Raw genomic sequence first — 21161 nt, forward strand, 5'->3', positions numbered from 1 at the left:
AATTGTGACTCCAGAGCCTGGCCTATGTTTGCGGTGCAGTGCTTTACCAGCTGAGACAGTTGTCTTGTTTTTCACTGTCCAATGCTTTCATTCACTGAACAACGAACAAGGCCATGTTAAGCGCCTTATCTTCACAGCAGTTGATTAGAAGGATGCACTGTAAGGTCGTGCCTAAAGTATATATTTCATCTAACCTCCTTTGTCTTTCCTGAGATAGGCCGACCCCCACTTATCACCACACTTAGTCCCCCAAATCACAAGCCAAAGTTTCTTATTCTCCAAAGAGCCACAGCAAATGGGGATTATGGCAGGTTTCTCTCCCAGCCCCCTCTCCCCCAACAACAATCCAAAACAGAAAATATCGTGACACTGGTAATAAAGGATGAAATTCAAATCAGCTGCTGTCTCATGAGAAGAGCACAGAAGCAGGTTTATACTCACATCACTTATTATCAGACTGCACCTCCTGGCGAATTCCACTGTCGGGTCCTGGACAATGGGCTTACCGAGAGGCTGCGGGGAGACACAATAACCATAGCGCTTCACAATCACTCTCCGGGCCAAGGTCACGTGAAAGTCACCGGGAGAAAAGCGGGCGACCTCACCGTAGTTGTTTCTTCACCCGGCCCCTCGGCCGCCTCTAGCCCCGCTGCCCCCGTATCGCCGTCCATTCCAGCGACCGCAAAACTGAAAAAACAGAAAAGGGGAAAGTTGGATTCGGAGGCAGAGGACGAGGACGGAGGCGCGCTCCTCTTCGGTGGCTGCACCCAAGCGCTAAGTCCCAAGTTCTGGATGCCTCTGGCTGGCTCGTCGTCGCTCTGTCAGGGCACTGTTATCAGGTCTGGTTACCGGATTTAGACCCTACTTGGGTTTTATCTCAGCAATGCCATGCGGTTGAAGCAGAAGGCAGTTTGAGGCGATTCACAGCTGATGTCGTACGTAGAAAAGAATTCCACAAAGCTTCCCCCTTTTTAGTCTCCTTTTACACTTCATACTTTCAGGTAACTTCTTGTATTCTGAACGAAATCGTTCAGTGTTGTTTGGACAGACATGCTAGTTAGCAGTAACAAAAAAAAAAGATTTATTTGTAACTTTGGCAGAGGACAACTGAAAGACAAGGTCAAATGATAAGGACTTGCAACAATAACATGGAAAGACAAGCCCAACATGATACTTTGTCCTACTTCAAGACAAAGACTGATTGAAGTTCCTCCCATAAATTCTGCAACAAGGTATCTCAGAATTTTGAATTTGTCACATTGTAATTCAAAATTTCATAAGCTTATATTTCCCCATGAAACAGCTCTTGACAGAAACAGACAGATTAAAATTTGTGGGAGTCAGCCAATGAAGCGAGTGGCCACAAGCAGTCAAAATCCTTTGTGCAAGCTAAACTTGTGGATCTGTAATTTCACAGTCAAACTCTCACAATTTAAGACATTAAGTCAGAAATTCACTGCAGTATTACTCTCCCCACCCCTCTTGACAATTGTATAGATGATTCATAGTGGACAGCACACATACTATGAAGGAATACATGATGACCTCCACACAATTCTACATATAAACAAACCTTCTAACAAATAAGTAACAGTTTCCCTCTACACTCTGTATCAAAGGCAAACCTCATTGATTTACATGCCTTTATCAGGGTCTCCAGGCTATTGGCATCACTACATGTGAGTGTCGAATATACATTTCACTAGTATGTTGCTGTCAGAGCATGTTCCAAGGACTGCAGGCACAGTAAATGGGCCTGAAATTCTAAATAAGATGACCACATATTTCTCTCAGGCAGAAAAGGGACCTGGGACAAGGTTATTTTTTTCCACCATAAATAAAGCCAGTTATTGACTCTCTTTTATTAGTTAATAGCCCAGTTAATGGTCAGTCATTTAAGCAGTGACATTAAACCTGAATGCCACAGAAACCTCTCTTACTCCATCTTCCCCTGGGGAGAGATAAGGAACCAAAGATCACATATAACGATCCTTTAAAGTCATTAAATGTGATTTTTATGATAGAACCACTAATGAGCCACTATTATCGTATTGTGTATTCACATCAGAATCACGTGTTGAATGCCTTCCGATGGATTTCTGCCCTGGCAATGTAAAAATAAGGTAGCAGCAGAACAGAAAAATCACGTTAGAGAACAGAAGGGAAAAGTCACGTTTTAACAGTGTAGACACCACAGACATATCTATTTTTAAAATAGGCTATTCTCATTCTGTACTTTTACACATCAAAAACCAAAACAAAAAAAGTTAAACTCAGCAAGTATTTTAGTCTCAAAATATTATTCTTATTACTTTTTTGTTAAATGAGACAAATATATTGCCCATGTGGTGAAACTATTTGCTAATGGGGTAAGAACATGTCACTTGACAAATAAACAGTAGCTTAAGCTAATACTTTCTAACTTGAGAGGGGAAAAAATGAATTGTCATTCTAAGACTAAAACACTTTTTAAGACTGACTTTTATTAAATGCAGAAAAGAGATTTTATGCTTCAGTGGGTTGATAATGGGAAAAGATGTAGAGTTTGGTACCTTGCCCAGAATGCAACAGGACTTACTCCCTTATCACTTTAGCACATTACGAAAGCAGAATAAATTGTATATTGCTGCTGTAGGTCATTCACTTTGGAAATTAATATTATGGTGGAAGAAACCTTAACACAACTGTGCCCTATAGCATGGGCCCTTCCTTCACAGTCACTTACACTAGACATCCTGATCATTGGTCCTCTCACAAGACAACACAAGTGGCTTTAAAACACTGATCGAATGGATTGAAAAGCTTCAGCCAATCAGGTGAATGAGGTCTAGCTGCGGGGAGCTTTGGCCAGGCTACTGCTACTGTGTAGTCCAGGTGGAGGCACTGACCAGATACAGGCAAATGCCAGCGATGGACACATACCGCACCTGCTTCTCATGCAAGAGGTAACTTTAGGTCTGGCTACATAACTGACAGAAAGAGAGAGCCTAAACACTGTTTATGCATTTTCCCCAATCATCATGTGTTATGTTAGCCTTAGCCTGTTTTCCAACTTGTGTCAAGTGGGCGAGCTTCATTCCTACAGGCCAAATTGTTCCCTGTGGTATCAGCGTAGCAAGAATGCTGCTTTGCTTATCTGAACAGCTCTAAGCTGGGTGGCCCCAGCACAGTTGATGCCCCTTTTCCCACTCACATGACTTTGTTAATGGCTGGCAGAGAAGTTTTAGCCAAGGCCTTTGGCAATATGTTCCAAAATGCAAATGCAAGCATAAACCTCTCAACCCCCGCTTAATGCGCCTGTTATTTTGCAGAGGTAGACGGTGTGTCATTGCCACTGGTATACAAGACAGCCACGCTATTCTCCAGCAGCAGTGCACTTATCTGGAAACCAGCATTACTGTGTTCTATTCTGGATACAGACAGCAGCACTGAATGTATTCTTGATGGTAAGGTGAAATGGTCTGGGCATAGCATGTCACAGTCCACAACTGGCTTAATGTCAACACTCTTCCCCTCGCTGGCTATCGTGTGATAACCACATCACACCTACGGGGATCTGCAAAACACTGAAGTTATTGTGCATCTGAATCATTTTACAGACTCTCAATGGCAGATGGCCCCTTCTCCTGTTACTAGAGCGGAGAATCAGCAGAGAAGAGAATACCAAGGGCACTGGGGAAAAGCCTTGCAGTATAATTCAGGCACAGAAGAAGAAATGAAAGGTGTGTCTGAAAGATAGACTAGTGTTCAGAACCAATTAGCAAGTTACTCTTAGCAGTATATGATAAAGTTTAATTGAATTATTTATCATTTGACTGGTAGATGACTTTGTGTTAAATGTGTGCTGAAAAGCCTACATTTCAAAGTTAATTCCAGGGAAAAATCTTAGTTTGACAGCTATTGAAGATATATAGTACTAGCAACAGTATAACTTTCTCTGGGTTTACTTTATCAAAATGTAACCCCAGGTGCATTTTAAATTGCTCACATTTTACACTCCATTCCAGCTAATATCTGCCTTTGTGCTGAACTGTGTTCCTACGCAGTCCCAGATGAGAATCCCACATGTTGCCAGTCACAGATTCACAGCTCAAACCCAGGCCCATATTCATAAAGCATCCTAGCTTTATGAACACCGATAAAGGATCAGTTTAGCCTTTTAGCTCATAATGGATAAGGTTTGAATATGTTCAAGATAACATAATACTACTCTAGACGTTTTATGAATATGGGCCCTGTTCTCTGTATTAAAAGTCCACGGCACCTCTTTTGATCCAGGCGTAGGTCTAAGGATGCCGTTGCTAATTTGTTTGTCCCACAAAGAATATGTAAATAGGCAGGCACTCTTTGCCCAGCAGACTAGCCCAAAATTGTGTACAGCAGCTTTCTCTGCGAGGAACAGAACACAAATGGAAGTTCAAGTGCAATTAGTCGCAGGCAAGCAGATCAAAGGCTCTTGCCATTTAAAATCTCTTTTCATTAAAGGAACAATGACCGAGGGTGCTTCCGACTCTCAGAATAACTCATCATCGTAAAGCAGATGAGGGAAAACATGCAATGAAGGTCTATAATCAGCTTTAATTTTGTTCAAAAATTAACTTTATTTCACGAAAATACATTATTATTATTATTATTTATAAGAATTATTAAGCACAGATTTGAAACCATTTCAGATATAAGGGTAATGCATGTTCTATATTTATATGAAGTCACATAACGGCATTATGTCCCACTGACTTTGTGGCCATATCTGGGCAGCTGACGAAGAAGAAAAAAACAATGGCTATCTCAAAGAGCAGAGGACACAGCTCTGCTCTGGCATTGAGCCACAATGGCCAACAGTGCAGAGGAAATAAAGCAAGCCCGGTGTCCAGAGCCAACAGGAAGTGCATGGCCTGTCCACCCTCAGTAGGTTGTCACTGTTGTGAAGAGTATTGTCCTGAGCAGACAGGTATGACCACAGTAACTGCCTGCTGCAGCCATAATTTTACAGCGCAGTGGAAAATCCAGCTGTGCAGGCATGTAATGCAAGGTCAGTGTATTACAGACCGAATGTCAGACTGATGTCATAGTTAGTGCATGTGTAAGTCACCTATTAAGTGTAAAAGAATGACGATGTGCATTTTCTCATTTGTTGAGGTGCCACGACAGCGCTGCTAACAGCTTCAGCTGCCCGTGTTCTTTGAGAAATCACTTTGTGTTGTAATGATCCTGCACAGTTGAGCCGGTAAGTTCACAACAGAAGATGGGGCGGTGCAATCATTCAGAGGTGGGCTGTGGCACATCAGATCAGTTATACGCATTGAGCATAGAGTTAGAGGGAAACGTAAGCTGAAATTCATACAGTTAGTTAGAACCAGATGTAATGGCCTCACTATGGAGAGCCATGAGTCATCGCTGCGTCTTAGAGCTGCATATTAGAACTCATTATGGTTCCTTTCTTTAAAAATAAACTGACGGATCAGCAGACTTGCAACAGTAAAAGGAAAATCAACTCCACCCATAATCTTTTCTTCTATGCAAACATCTACAAATCATGTTGAGTTCAACCTCTCCATGTCTGGGCCAAAACTGACCCCAAAGACATAATCAAAACCAGAATCTGTCCTCAGATCTCTTGATCTCCTCTGTCAACAGACAGCAAAACAGACACAGGAACTCACGTATGCAGAATGTGCCCCTGAAAGCCACTGATGATGTGGGGATGTGGAAGACCAATTATGGGGCCCAGAGGCCAGCCTTTGCTTTATCTGATTAGTGAGAATGGGACATTAGGGAAATACTGCAGTGCAATAGTCCAATAAAGTTTAAGACAGTGCAGTGCATTAGACGGAGTGTAATGGGAATCTAAAGACTTTTAATGCTCCCTGCCCTGGCTAGTGGAAAGCACTAGGGCGAGGTGGTCAGGGTGTTGAGCTGTAGCCGTAATAATCACAGGTTTGAATTGTGCATAAATTAGTGTTGTTTCACTGTTCAGAAAATAACCTGCATTGGTACAGCAAAAACTAGTTAAAAGCCTGATTTCAGAGTGAATTCAATACCAATAAACATCAGCATATTCACTCTGAAACAGCAAAATAGTGCATTTACATACATTAGCTTGCTTTTGAATATATACTATGTCTTCAAATCATCATCTTCCACAGATGAAGGAATGCTACAATGAAGCGGAAAAACCTGGAAGCATTGACATATTTACAGGATTTCTAAACAATAACATTTTAGACAGGTCCAAAGATGTTTGTCAAGATTCAGTATTTATCACTGAGATTTAGGGCTACTTTGGGAGTGATGCCCCCCAGGACACATAAGGTGGCCTGAGCCAAAGGATTTGTATTAGCCTTTAGTATAGCATCAGATACTGGCTAAATAGGGCAGCCATCTGCCAACTTTGTCTACTGGTCCATTTCAATTAGAGCATGTAAAAAAACACAGACTAAAGAATCAAAGTGTCAAAGGGGGAATTTCTGAAATAATGACAAAAGTAGCCCCACACAAAGATGGTCTGTCTGTTTCAGCAACACCGTGTGCTGATCAATCTAACCGAGCATTTCCACACAACTCTTTTGGTGTGTGGAAAATATCTGTGCTTCCACTTATGTACTGACAAATATACAAGAATCCACACTGCGAATGGCGCTCACTCAGAACACTGTTGGTAGCCTGGAACCTATCATCAAAATACACAAGTTTTAAGAATTTGAATTCTTTACTGCTTGGAATTGTTACTTACATTACCATAGCTGTATCTTGCTAATAAGCTACTCTTTTTTAAAGCTATAATCCACTGTTTAAATTAGACCAAATAATCAGTATCTCATCAGGATCGGTATGTCAGCTGAATTGTACTTCGAGCTGCATTCTGTGCATGAAAGGTTCTACATAAATAAAGTTCATTCATTCATTCATTCATTCATCAGGATGTTTCATTGATACATATTTTTTTCAATGACCTGCCATCTTTAGTGTCTTTAGTAACTGGTTAAAATGGTTCTGGCCCTTCTCATGTCAGTTCAGTTGACTGGTAAATCCATACCGAGGCGACATAGCTCAGGAGGTAAGACCGATTGTCTGGCAGTCGGAGGGTTGTCGGTTCAGACCCTGTCCTGGGCATGTCGAAGTGTCCTTGAGCAAGACACCTAACCCCTAACTGCTCTGGCGAATGAGAGGCATCAATTGTAAAGCGCTTTGGATAAAAGCGCTATATAAATGCAGTCCATTTACCATACCGTAACTCTGTGTTTCCTATCTCTGAGGTACTCTTTCGGAGGACCTATTGTATATGCTGATTCATTTTCTATTACGTTCTTCAGTTTTAAGTTTGTCGCAATCGAGAGGTATTGAGAATCAATTTTCACACTGAGCATCGCATCCAGGATCGCAGCTGCACTGACGGTGACGACACAAGGGATGGCATCCCTGATGAGGCCCCCCTTCAGCCGAATCCAAGCTTCCACTGACAGTGCAAGGAGGAGACAGAAGCTCCCCCCGGCTCTCTCTCATCCTGTTTTCCCAGAGTTAACTACCTCCTTGTCAGCTTTGTCAAGTGGAGGTTTAGTTAATAAAATAATGGACTACTGTTATAAAAATGCCAACCCCCTTCCCCCCACATCACCTCCCTCTGAATTAATTAACATTTGAGGATGTAATATTCTCCCTTTTCAGGAATTACGCGGCTGAATAATGTGATTTCACGGTCAGGTGATGCCGACAGCGGGATTGGGCTCTGCTTACCTGAGCCAGCTGTGAGGTGCCTGTAGCATTCCTCGACATCACATCTGGAGCAAGTCACGGATCAGGCATGTCCTGTCATCTGGGCGCACTAGGAGACTCGAGAACAGCGATTCACACATTACTGCACAGTTTCGCGCAGATCCATGATATGACTCTGGTTCAGCTGATATTTCTCACCTTGGCGTGGGCGGGACGGTTGCTCCGTGATACTCGGTGTGGTGAGGAGGACTTATCATAGCAGTCATGTACCGGCCCAAAAAAATTAAGGGCCCCACCGGACAGTTGTTCTGGCTTATTGCAGAACAGTTACAGGAACCCCTTCAAAAAGGTGCATCTCAAGGGGTTTTTATTCTGTTAAATATATTTTAAATGTATTTGTTCCTTGTGTTAAATAAATAGATAAATGGACTTCAAATGACATGAAATGTTCAACATAGACTGCTTTTAGCAGAGGAACTGACACTTGGAGTGAAAAAACATACATATGTGAAGAGACCATTCTAAATAGGAAGAGATGCTGTGTGTGTACTTTTTGCATTTTGTGCGTCTCCGCTGACCAAATGCACCGCCTGAAACATACACACACACACACACACACACACAGACACACACAAACTCATTTAATTTGCCACAGTCCACTTCCCAGCACCTTCATCCCACTCTTGAAGGCACAGGCGCACATTTTTATCTAAACCCCCACCAACGTTACGTAACATACTAATGAGGATGAGCTGGCCTCGGTGGCCTGTGGGAGGGGCAGACAGAGAGGGGATGAAGGGCCATGAAGAGGCCAAGGCACGCAGGAGTGAATAACTGGGGCGATGGGGGGGGGGGGGGGGACCCCAGCATACATTGCTGATCTGCTCTTGGGTCTTCCTCAGTCTCTGCAGCTCTGGTGTGTCCGACACAATGCTGAAGCCTCTGCCCTTGCTCTCCTCAAAGTCTTTTTTGTATTTGACCTGAAAAACAGAAAAGACATACAAGAACAAGAAAAACAAATGAATCTTTTAAAAAAGCAGTACTCTATAATTGTTTATTGTACCATTTTATCTAGCAGGACAGGAAAATTAATTATGGACTCAACTGATTCATAGATTTGCATTCAGCATAATGTCAATATGTGACTAATGTGTGGGATTTATCATTGGTCATTAAGCCAGATATGATGATTAAATTTTTACATTTTGAAAGCACAGCTCCACAAAGAACATTTCTGTTGGTTATTAGCAGTGTGACATGTATGCAGAGTTTTTGATAGACATATAAAAATTTATAGCAGCCAGTCCCACAAGATGGTGCACTTCAAGGAGGAAGGGATCTCCGTTGGTGATATACACGTGTCATCACACACCTGTGACCCCTCAAGCCAATCAGCGCCAAAGTTACATATTAAGCGTCGTCCTCTGACTCAGTGTCTTTGCAAGCTTAACTAGTGGACTATAGAGTGGAAAGAAGCAGTGCCTTGACATATTTTGGAGGAGAGACCATGACTGTCTACACTCTCCCAAACTGAGAGAAGAGACTGCTGCAATGAGAGCTTTAATTAATATATTTTTCAGAAAATGACTATGTCTCGCTCAGAGCTGGCACTTGTCAAAATGAGGGACTCTTTTTGTCCGTCAGCCATAACTTCGTTTGGGACACTGTAATTGCTGAAGCTGTTGACTTTTGACTCATCCCTTTACTGTGGAAAATTACCTTTGTAATGGCATGGGTGGATATATACACACTATGTTTACAGTGCTTCACTTCGTGTTCACTTATGAGTTTTCCCCTCATTGAGCAGTTTGGTTACTAAAGTCTAATAGGAAATGTGCAAATTAAAATATCAAGAACTATAATCAACAAAGAAAATTATGAGTTTAACTAGAAGTTAGTAGTATTATTTTAAAGAGGTAACACAAAGTTTCGATAACCAAATATGGGATGACGCATACTATAGATATTCAAACGACATGATTTGCTGTGTATTCAAGCCATTCTAATAAAGAATTTTATCTTAAAGAGAATGGTACTTGTCTAAGTGAAAACAGCATGGTGGCAGAGCATTGTCGCTTTTTCTGTGAAATAAGGGCATCTTTTGACTTTGTTAAAACATGCTGTCAAATCTACACTCTAAAAATCGGAACCCTGATTTACTCAATTCTATTGCTGTAACATTTTTACACTAAAAATACACCAATTTTAAAGTTGTGAAATCATGTTAAATACAGTCTACATACAAAAATGGAGTAAATGTAACTGATAATTTGAGTTCTATCTGATTAATTGAAGTTAATACCATGAAAAAGAAGATTGAGTAGATATCACTGAAATAGTCCATACAAGTTATATACATTTCATTAGGTATGGCCAACTCAAACAACGAGTTCAGTGATATTCAGCAATTTTATTGAGACAGTGTAACTTTTTATCATTGCCACAAATCCAAGAAATCCATGCTCATTCATACAGTACAATCCACAAAATTTTCTGTAATGTTAAAACAGGACAACAAGAACAACGTTACTGTGAAAATGTGGAGACAACAAGACTGCTTATTTCTCCATTTAAAGTTGCTAAATTTGTTTAAATGAAAAGATTCAAAACTTAAAATTGATCATATACAAAAAAAAATACTTTAGCAAAGAGAAAAATTGTTGCCTCTTGTGACATTGACTCCTTTAATAAAGCTCCCTAGCTTGTCAATTTGTTTAATACTTTCTTCACAATACCCATGTACACCAGTATATGTTCCCCATTTCTATGGATGAGTCTAAAGCACCCTATTGTAAATCACCACTCGAAAGCAATTTGTCTTACCAGTAAATCTAATCTACGTCTGGGTACAAAGAAGGAAGATTGCACCTCCAGTCATAAAGCACTCAGATGAAACATGGGACAATGGCAGCACAGCATGTAATTTTCGCTCCGGCATTAGCACTCTCTGCAGGCAACTACTTGCACGAGGAGCGCAACTGCATTTCCTCCATTACTCCAGGATAGCCTGGCTGCCTATGGCGACACGTGACGATTATCCTGTCTCCTTTCCACGGCCCTCCATTCTCTTTGGAGTAAGGAAATGGAAAATTTTGAACGTGTCACCAAATCCGAGAAATGGTGTTCACTAGAATCAACCTGTCTGAATCTATTTTTAATGTAGAAAGAAAATAAATAAATAAATAAATACATTTCAGAACCTGTCTGAACTAAAACGGAAGCAAACAGGAGCCTTTCTGATGCGTTGCTAGTCACAGATGGCGATTTTGTGAGAGTAACTCTAGACAGGGGCTAAATAATAACCAGCCTGTAAGCACACTATGCAATTGGCCTGCAGCACAAGCAGGATCCAGAAGGACACTCTGAGGGGAAGCGAGGGAGAACCGCTAATAGATAAAAACTAACAAGCATGGAGAACCTCTGGCAGCTTGAGTCTGTGCAAAACAGGGGAGCCATAAGAAATAGACCCTCTGCCATTCATCAGGAGACACAACAACCAATCAGAGGGGGGAGGAATTACTGCAGAACCAAATCAGCCAAAAAACTGTTCTGCAAGTGCCAGTCGTCCATATTCTCTTGTGTGCTAATACAGTTACAATGCTCTTGCCCGCTGGTTTAATTAATACATGTTACTAGACCGTGCCATTGGTTTTGAAGATTCAATTTGAGTTTGTGGGACAAGTGGAACATGGTAGGACAATCAAATTGAACTTCAGTGAACTCAACTCATTTATGTCCTCCAAAGTAGGACATAAAACACCAGGGTTGGGAGGAAAGTCAAACATTGGGTACAAAACAGCACTACACTCACGCATCCCATTACAAAAGAAGAAAAACAATATAAAGCTATATCAAAACCATGTATGTGCAAGACAGCAAACAGAGTCTTTATAGTGAATGCATTTTAGCCTATAAAGCCTTGATAACTATGCGAAGGGCAGGATCACTTCTTGACCCAGTAGGCTCCAGATCTGTGACATAGCTACTCATATCATCATTAATTCAGTAACTCCTTCATGAATCTATTTTTTAAATTCCTTCATGTACCATTGTTGTTTTATATTATAATGGTATAATGGCAGTTTTCCATACCATAATACAGGGATACTCTAAAAGCTTAGCCAGGGGTTCACTTCTGTAATGAGGTGCAGGTGGCCTGATGTGTTAAAAACAACACAAAACACAAAAAGTAGTTACTTTGACACAAAATATGTTTAACACACAAGCAGTAACACAAAAACTATGTTAGATATGAACTAATTCTTCTTGAGAGTGTGTTCTGAAAAATATATCCATGACATGTTTGTCATTGCTTCCGTTATCATTTATTAGTAGCCTCTCGTGATTCTGATCATTTGAACACAGAGATAGTGCAGTCACATATCATTATTGTGTTGATATCTATATTTCCATAGTTCATTGAAACTCATGAGGCACTGCTGCCCACTCAGAACTTGCAAGAGAATATTTGATATTTGATTCTTGCATTATTTTTTCAGTTTTTGTTACAAAAATTATCTCTCATGGCTTTCGAGAATTCCCAGTTGTTAAAAATGCCTCTGCAATCAAAGCATTCTGGGGTCTATTACCAGATGTAATGCATTTTGCATTGATACATCTGGGATGTCTCTTTGATGCCAATGTGAGTACATTTACCAGTAGCATTATTAAATGCCAGAACATGATAAAAGATAATGAGGGGTAGGGAATTCAGAGGGGAATTTGTCCATGAAGAGAGGGGCTATTCAACGATTCATACAGAGGGTTCCCATAAGCCTTTTAAAGCATTTGCCGATGACACGCAAGCGCACTAAGGCTCAGCAATGGCCGTGAGCGTGACTGTGAGCGGGACCGTAACGTCTTACATCACCGAATAACACCGCCCTCCAGGTCCACCGTCTTGTAATGGATTACTCTTACCTGTCAGCTTTACAGATTAGTCACTTGGACCTTAAATAACCTAATTATTGCACAGGCCAATGGATTTCAGAATGTTTCAGAGAAGACTGGGAAAGGGAGTCAGCGAACAGTGCGCTTTCTGGCCGGCCCTGCATGTGCTTTTTACACCGCAAAAGCTTGAAGAGATGCAGTTGTGGCTCCAAGTCCAAATACAAACAAGCTAATGGCAATTACATTTCCTGGTATCCTGCAACCAAAAACATGCTCTGCTTTAAAAACTCTGAGGGAATAACTGAATTAGGCATTCTGTCAGTAGTAATGAATTATAACAACATGCAGCTTACAGTATGCACCATATGTCTCTGGTCGATAACTAATGCTAATGACCCCAGGGTTCTGCAGTGTGATCGAGGTGGATACATAGGCACATATGGAGGAGAGGGGTCAGGGGACAGACCCATGCTACTGATGAAAAAGCTTTGAAATCCAATAATCTCTTTGTATTAATGAGACAATGGGGGAGCCCAGAACAGCATGAAGGCAGGATCTCCAAGGTTAATCTAAGAGGAATTAACTTTGTGGGAACAATGACAGTCTTATGCAGTAAGACTCTGCAAAAACTGCAGAAGGAAATAAATCAATACACTACCTACACATGATTTGGGTGAGGGCTTGTAGTCATGTAAAAGTCATGAGTTTGTACCATTCTCACTTCTAAGACGCTGAAAATGCAGATGTGTCTTCACTGTGTAGTGAGGCAGGCCTTTCAAATATGAAAATCTGAAATCAGCCAAACAACTTATTTTTTTTATTTATTTCATAGGCAATGACCCTGTTTAAATGTGGCCTTCCCCAATTATGCTAAATCCTAATGTTTATTTCAAGTGATTATCTCAGAATGGTTTGAAACTGCAATCACTTGTCTGTGAGCAAATGAAATTCCGCAGAATTGGAGTGCAGTACATTTGAATCAGTTTCACAGTGCCAATTGGGTGCATTTGCGCATGTACTTGTACATGTCAATGGAGATATGTTCAATAATGGTAGGGGACAGTAGAATTCACAGTGAGTGGGCACAGTCTAAATATCAAATTCAAAAATCTTCTCATAATTCTGAAGGTTAAGCACTCTGGTACTTTGAAACTTAACCCATACACTCAACCCATAAAAAGCTGGTTCCAGTCACTTTCAAAGTACTATTACAATTTGATGTGCTTATTTGATATCATTACCAGGGTAACTACGTACCTTGCATTTTACCCAGTAACACTTTTGTAAATGAAAATTAAATTGCATGCCGAAGGGGATCTGAGAAGTGGGAATCTATCTCCCTTTCTCCCTGCTTCTCCCTCTCTCTCTCTCACTCTCTCTCTAATTTAAATTTCAATTTGGTTTATTGGCAGGACAACTACAGTCACATTGCCAAAGCAACGCATACAACCCACAGGAACATGAAAACCAGACGTACAACATGCAAGTATGACCCACAATGCTCACTCTCTCCCCCTCTCTCTCCTTTATGCAGTCGTTTAGGGCCACAGCCATCCCTGTCCCAAACTAATAAACAACATTTTTGTTTAGGGCCACCAAAACCCTGGGGCCAGCTCTGATTCCCATTGCTGCTCAGCACCCCGCTTCCCCTGCCAGTATGTGCATACAGCCCATTGGCCAGCATGCAAATCTCCTTGCTTGGCAGGCAGGTGCCTATTGGTTACCTGACTCTGCAGCTCACTCTGCTGCTTCAGGCGTAGGTTCTCGGGTGTGTCGGCCACAATGGTGAAGGACTGCTTTGGGTAGTGCCTGGAAGAGGGACGCACGTGTCAGCAACGTAAAGCCAGTTACGTTGAATTACAAATTTCTCACAACATTGTTCCACCATTTATCACATCATCCCAACAACACTGCCAGAAAAATCTGCAGAGTGGAAAATAAAAAAAGTGAACCGCACATGTTAATAATAAGAAAAATAGCTGAAAACATATATTAAATAGCTGAAAACACACAGTGAAGAACTGAAAATCATATAGTGACTTCACCTAGGTATCAGCATACGATTAAGCGCTGGTACAGTGAGAGGAAGGTCAACAAATAGCATCACTAGAGTGGGAAATCATACATAAGGTTATCTGTGCTGGCAGGCATATCTGAACAAATGCATCAGTGTTCTGGTCCAAAGCCAAGATTAGAAAACAATCATTAACTCAAAAAAAGTCCCTGAAAGTTCAGATATGACGCATTCGCATTATCTGATCCATGTCAACAAAGGAGATTTTCAATGAGTGGAACTCTGAGGCCATAACAATGTCCCGGTTGCCTGGGACGCGAGAAGCTCCGCCCACACTGCTGTACGTGTGGCACATCAGGCACATACAAAATAAAACCAAAAAAGTGGGGAGAATTGGGTTCACAATGGCTGGCTAATGGGCTGGGGGGTCAGCTATAGAATCCCATGAAGGCTGGAGCCTTGTACCAAATGATGCAAAGCTATAAATGAGAGGACAGGAGCTGCTGATAACAGGAGGAGCTGCCAGAAACATTTGCTTGTGCACAAAGGGTCTGGGGACATCAAAGGGGAACAGCACATGAAATACAGGCATCTGGTCACACCAGCACCTGGTGTCCTTGTCAGTGACCTCACATCAGTTCTCTCCTGGTGATGTGAGACGGGAGTGTAATAGCAAGTCTTGCCTGGTACTGATGTAGACAACGATTGCAGACACTTCTCTCTCCCCGTCATGAATAGATGAGTAGGAATTCAACATTCTGACTTGCACCGCTTTTCAACTAAGGCCTACTGAAGCACTGCAGTGACAACACACAGTCTGTGAATCGATCAGCACGTCCCTTTCAACTGCTCAGAGCAACTCTAAGGGAAGTACAATCCCTCCACTGAAGGGCATATTGTACAGCTTGCCTTAAATTAACACACCATGACATTATGTGACAAAGTAACTATGGAAGAATTAAGTTACATACTGTACACAATCAAGTCATTTGCCTAAAGGGGAGGAAAGCAATGGCAACAATGGTGGGAGCTTGTCAGGGCTTGTTGATAATACAGAGCCCATTGTTTCTAAGCAGAAAATGTCACTGGGCAGCATAAAACTAAAAAACTTGTTCAGTTCAGAAACTGAATTTCATAGTCACAGCAGTAAGACCACAGACGTCCACATTGTAACATACGATAGCAGTATGCAGAAATATATCTGTCGACCCATTCTGTGTCTCTGTAATTCTGCTCTCTGAATTGACTTGGATTCATATCCTAATTTTAAGATGGTGATGCATGTGGGGTGTGACAGCATTAGGCTGCAGATCTGATTCTCAAGTGGGCTGCTATAACCTTGAACACAATGCTTCACAGAAATTGCTTCTGTTTCTAGTCCCTCCTCTTTCCCAAGCAAAAAATATTATACTTTAAGTATACTTTTAAAAAATGTACTAAGTATACTTTTAGTACATATGTACTAATCATGTACTAATTGTAAAAATGTTATTTTTAATTGGCCATATTTTAAGTTCACTAAATATACATATGTACTACTGTACAAGTTTAGCGTACTTAGTTGTACTTAAGCATACTAAATTGTGACTTGTTTTACGAGCTTAAAGTATACTTACTGAAAGGGTGATTTGCAGGTATTGGAAACAAATTTTTAGTACAATATCAATTTATCACTACTGTGTTCAACATATACTTTAAATAGCATTCAAGGTTATTTCATGCTAGTACAGATGTGAATTTATTGTGTAGAAATATCACAATCTATGCTACTGTATATTCCATTTAGTATACTTATTTGAAGTACTAAAGCACAACTTAATGACATCTATTTTCGGAAGTATACCTTTTAAAAGTACATTTTAAGCATACTTTAAATTAAGTACAAAAACTATAAGTACCCTTGAAATTTTTGTATGCTTAAATGATATATTTAATACACTTAAGTATAAAATTTTTTGCTTGCATTTTTGGCTCAATGATTTTGTATGCACTTACAATCAACATTTTTTGGGGTTCTTGCCAACATTCCTTGAGGTTTCTTCTCGCATCCTTGTGTGCTTCCTTTTGATCAAATTCAAGGTTGTGGAATAATAAATAATATACACAAGGTGAAATACATTAAATACATTTTCATATGAATGCACCGACCCCTGCCTTGGCAACAGTGCAAAGCATACAGCATGTGATCCCAAACATTTCAGTTGTCTGAGAGTCAACATAAATAAATCACCTTCAAAAATATATGGCCCAGAAATTTTGCCTACAAGGAGGAGCAGACCCACAACTTCATGAAGCTATGATAAATCATCACTTCTGCAAGAGGATAAAATTACCATACACATGCATAAGAAAACAGATCCTGGAATGGCAGCAAGTTAGTAACTTTAATGAACAATACCATAGGTTAGCTCCCTACCCGTTTACATTACGATCAGGAACTTCCCAGGAAGTTGTCCTTAACTGGCTAACTGGTGCAATAGATTAATACAATAAAGTCTAGAAAAACCAATCTGCACACATGAGATACAGGCTCAGAACTCCCAGTGAGCGTGTGGACCCAGCACGGAAATTTCCAGGGGCGATAGTGACAATGGCCCCTCTGTCCCCGTCCACTCAGGGCGATAAATGAGACGGCCGGGCTGGACCGTGCTGACTTCACGCTTTCCGAGCAGAGGATTCATCCTGCCAGGACAGCAGCAGCAGGGTGCTTCACAGTCATTCTGGACGAGAAGCCCCCGGTGTCATTGAGCGCCACGGCCCTGTCAGAGCGCACAGCGTCCGGGGAGCAGGAAACGTCCAGCCCTGACGGATGGCTCAAATGGTGACGTCAGCGTGTTCAGCAGCCTCCATTCACTCATTGTCATTCAATATTAAGGGCTGGTGACAAACGTAGCCCACGCCTTTGTGGGGAGCATCCAGCCATTACTCCCTCTAAATGGCCGTTTTGGATTTTGTTCGTTCCTTACATGGAAAAAGAGGCAGACATGATGGGATCCAAGGGTGAAGCAGCATGCCCTGCGTCACATTTCTTCTGGACTGTCTCCCGAGTGGTAAACAACTTATGGCTGCCCATGCAAAGGCACTTGCAATGATACTCTGTCATTTGTTCATTTAACAGTGCATGCCAATGGTGCTGCTAATTCAACCTTAGTTTGTGATAACAGTAACGAAAATCAAGACACCCACATGAGAGATGAAGGCAGGCCTAGGATATAAAGACAACAAAAAATATCAATTTGTAAATCTTATGTAAAAAATATTGTAAATGTTGATCAAATACAAAGTCAGTTCACACAAGAGGGAATGTATGGTCCTCACCTTGTGCCACTGTGGAAAAATAGAAAAACTGAAAACCTCCAGCAAGCGCCATCGTCTCTACTGGAACATAAAAATAAACCACACCAGTCCGCTACAGATCCCTCATTTGCACTCAAGCATTCACAAATACTATGGAGATTTATGGGGACTTAGAGGGAAAATGATGCAAAAAATAGAACTGCCCTAAGTGTATAATCACAAGAGCTTGTAACATCATTAATTCATTGAGCTCTTCCTGTTGAAGAGGGGGTCACAGCACTGACTCACTGTTGTCTCTGACTCACAGTAGTCCCTGCCTGTAAGCCTAGCATTAGGAATGAGCATCCAGGCTTGCTTTTCAATGGAGTACTAGGTTGAGTGGAGTGGAAAGCTTGTATAGTATACCTGTAGGGCAGGCACGCTGCATATTTTCCTAGAGGAAAGTACTTCTCGGGTACAGTATAAGCACTGACACCATCCTATTAACAGACGACCTTTGTGACAAAGAGATATTTATTCAAATATAAATTGTAAGTTTTTGAGAATATTGTGAAAAAAAATATTTTATAAAATGTGCCATAGATGTTTTGACAGATATTGAAACACATCAGCTTTGTAAATAGAAATGTAGATAGAAAGTCGTCAAAACGATGCCATTTGTTATCCAATGTGGGGAGAAATTTTTCAAAATGAGTTTGTAAAGTATTAATTATGTGTGCAGTTGGCAGATACTGGACATTCCATCCTAAAGTGATCACACAAGAATTATAGTTTGTAACAAAACAAAAAGTAATCTAGGCAACAGGAACATTTAACATAGTAGCTGTTGAAGCTTCATGGAGGGTTTTGGTTACCGACCCCGGGCCAGGATACCCAAAGCCGGTGGGGGGAGCCTCTGTAAGAGCTTTGTTCATCTGACTCTCTCCCCTGGGTCTGGAGTTACATACCAACAGCACTGTGTCTCCACTAGCAACTCTGGACACTTTGTTCAGGCCCCACAACTTCATTCCCAAAAACAATGGGCCGCTCTGTGGGATGCCACGTACTCGCAAAGCAGCCAAGGTACCTCTTCCTTGCCCAAAACAGGAAGCACAATAAGGCACTTATCCCTCGACTGAAACAAAAGGCTCCTTCTAGAAGCTCAGGCAGGCTGAGCTAGGCCCAAACTTCCTCCTTCTGTGCTCCTGTTTGCTTTGTTTTGAATTTTGTTAGCTTTACAAAATGTACTAAAAACAAATGCAAACTGCAAACAATTTTTTGAAAGGTCTGCTGAACGAACCAGGGAAATATCAAACTGGACTAAACCAAATGCCTGCTGCTATAGAACAGTGTGCAGGGCAGACATGCGGCAGACTATGAAGCAAAAACCAGTGGTTTGCCAAAATAGGGGATCAAACTGAGACCATTCGCTTTCAATGGAATGAAAAGAAAAAAAGGAACTAAAGAGTTAAAGCTCCAGCCCTCTCTCAGAGTGAAAACAAGTGCTTTCTCCAGCCACGGTGGTCATTTTTCACTAGCAGGCCAGGAGACAGAGAAAGAAAGATCCCGAGTGAAAACAGTAGAGTGCTCATTAAGCAGCACTTCCTTCAGTTAACCTCATGTGTACAGCACAATAATCCACTCGAGTTGGGCAGAACCGTGAGGGACAGGCTCAGAGAGGAGCAATTCTCACATCTCCGGCCCTGCTGCGCGCTACCGGGTTATTCAGTCCATTCTGTTGGGCTCTCTTTAAGCAGTAAGTTATCATTCAGGAAATACACAGATCGATTAATGCCCATGTATGATTGTCATGAATGCACTTCTATTGACTGATAACTAGAACTAAATATGGTCTGTGTTTCTGAGAATTAAATTATTTTCATGCCAGTAAATGGAATTCAACCCACGCATTAAGCAGTTTCTCCTCCATTTTTAATAATACGGTTTACAGTGTCTTCATATTTTTCAGAACAATGTACAACCAATGAACACACAATCATGTGGAAGTAATGCGTGAATTGACTCTGGCTTCCATTGTAAGTGTTAAGTTATGGCCAGACTGGGTTCCCTAAAACCATGATGGAGATGCTCCACAGGGAGTGCGATGGAAATTTTTCGGAAGATTTCTTTTCACAACTTGGCAGAGAGAGTGAACACTATAGGGACACAAGGACTGTGAAGTTAATTTGTTACTCACTGCTGGCTAAGACTCATTAGCTTCAACTGTCTCTGCAGGATAGGCCAGTGAACAGACCGTGGGAGAGACAGTATTCCCATGAGCACATACTGGGGATTAGCTGCCCTTGCGCATACCCATTTCTGTAGACATGAACCACTGCCTGCTTGAATCATCAATACTCCAGAAAGCTGGTTATCTTTATATGCTTAACCACTTTAGTTTTTGAGATATTCAGAATAGTGTACACAGCCATTGATGTACTATACAATAGTGTATATCATAAAGTAACAAAAAATAAGAGCATGTGTACAGAATAACAAGTAACAAGACTAACTACAAATCGTAAGCTAAGAGGAAGTAGTAGGTCACACATACATATTACTGATCTGCTCTGAGTTGCCTTTTCAAGTGATGAATGCAATGTTGTAAAGCAACTAGCAGAAGTACGTGCCAGCATAATGTAACTAAATGGAGGTGAGTTTTTTGCAGTGCACATCATGATGTTGCAATAAATATGGGTGAAATAGGAAGAGACATTCTGTGTAAGAGGAAAATTATGCCTGGCTGGACCAGAACACATACATTTGCATGTCAATGCCACTTCCAGGCGCCTGGAAACAATTTGTAAACTTGACAACAACTGTTTATCTCACCTGTTCAGTTGTACAAAACATGTGCGAATGATTCCAATCCACTCTAGGCTGGATGAATCTTGCACAATACAAAAACGTTTTTGGCAAACTAGTCATATTTTCTGTTAGCCCGCTATCTATTAACAGGAAAAGAGACAGACTGTGAGAACAGAAAATAATATTCACTCATGTTTACTGGTTGTTTTCCGTCAATGGCTACAGATTCAGGTATTGTGTGCATTCCCCAGCACTGATTACCACTTCTATTGCCGTTAAATAAGTAACAGAAGTGGTTAAAGTGCCATAGTACTTATTTGTTTATATCAGGTGTAAGTATCAGGTGTAAAATAACATGAAATGCAGGAGGCAAATAAAAAAGTTATCTGAAGCGATCCAAATGTTCTGCACATTGCACAACCACTTTTAAAACAGCACTGGCAGTGTTGACAGTGCTGAA

At 41.1% G+C, this 21161-nt stretch overlaps 1 protein-coding gene across 30 annotated transcripts in view; it reads right to left on the bottom strand.

Annotated features, from left to right (window-relative positions):
- The window catches only part of LOC118225630 (LIM zinc-binding domain-containing Nebulette-like), an 85448-nt gene that overhangs the window by 48884 nt on the left and 15403 nt on the right, over positions 1–21161 (bottom strand). For 15 of the 30 annotated variants that reach the window (XM_035414346.1, XM_035414350.1, XM_035414345.1 and 12 more), the window contains exons 1-3: positions 7735–8543; positions 606–687; positions 442–513 (exon numbers count right to left, since the gene is read on the bottom strand). In XM_035414346.1, the coding sequence (XP_035270237.1) occupies positions 442–513; positions 606–687; positions 7735–7763 (183 nt within the window). In that variant the 5' untranslated portion in view covers positions 7764–8543. Of the gene's footprint in view, positions 1–441; positions 514–605; positions 688–7734; positions 8556–8585; positions 8694–14327; positions 14413–21161 lie in introns of those variants that run through there. The other 15 variants (XM_035414352.1, XM_035414337.1, XM_035414347.1 and 12 more) reach the window with 5 other exon arrangements.

This window comes from Anguilla anguilla, chromosome 4 (assembly GCF_013347855.1).
Source record: "Anguilla anguilla isolate fAngAng1 chromosome 4, fAngAng1.pri, whole genome shotgun sequence".
Classification (NCBI taxonomy): domain Eukaryota; kingdom Metazoa; phylum Chordata; class Actinopteri; order Anguilliformes; family Anguillidae; genus Anguilla; species Anguilla anguilla.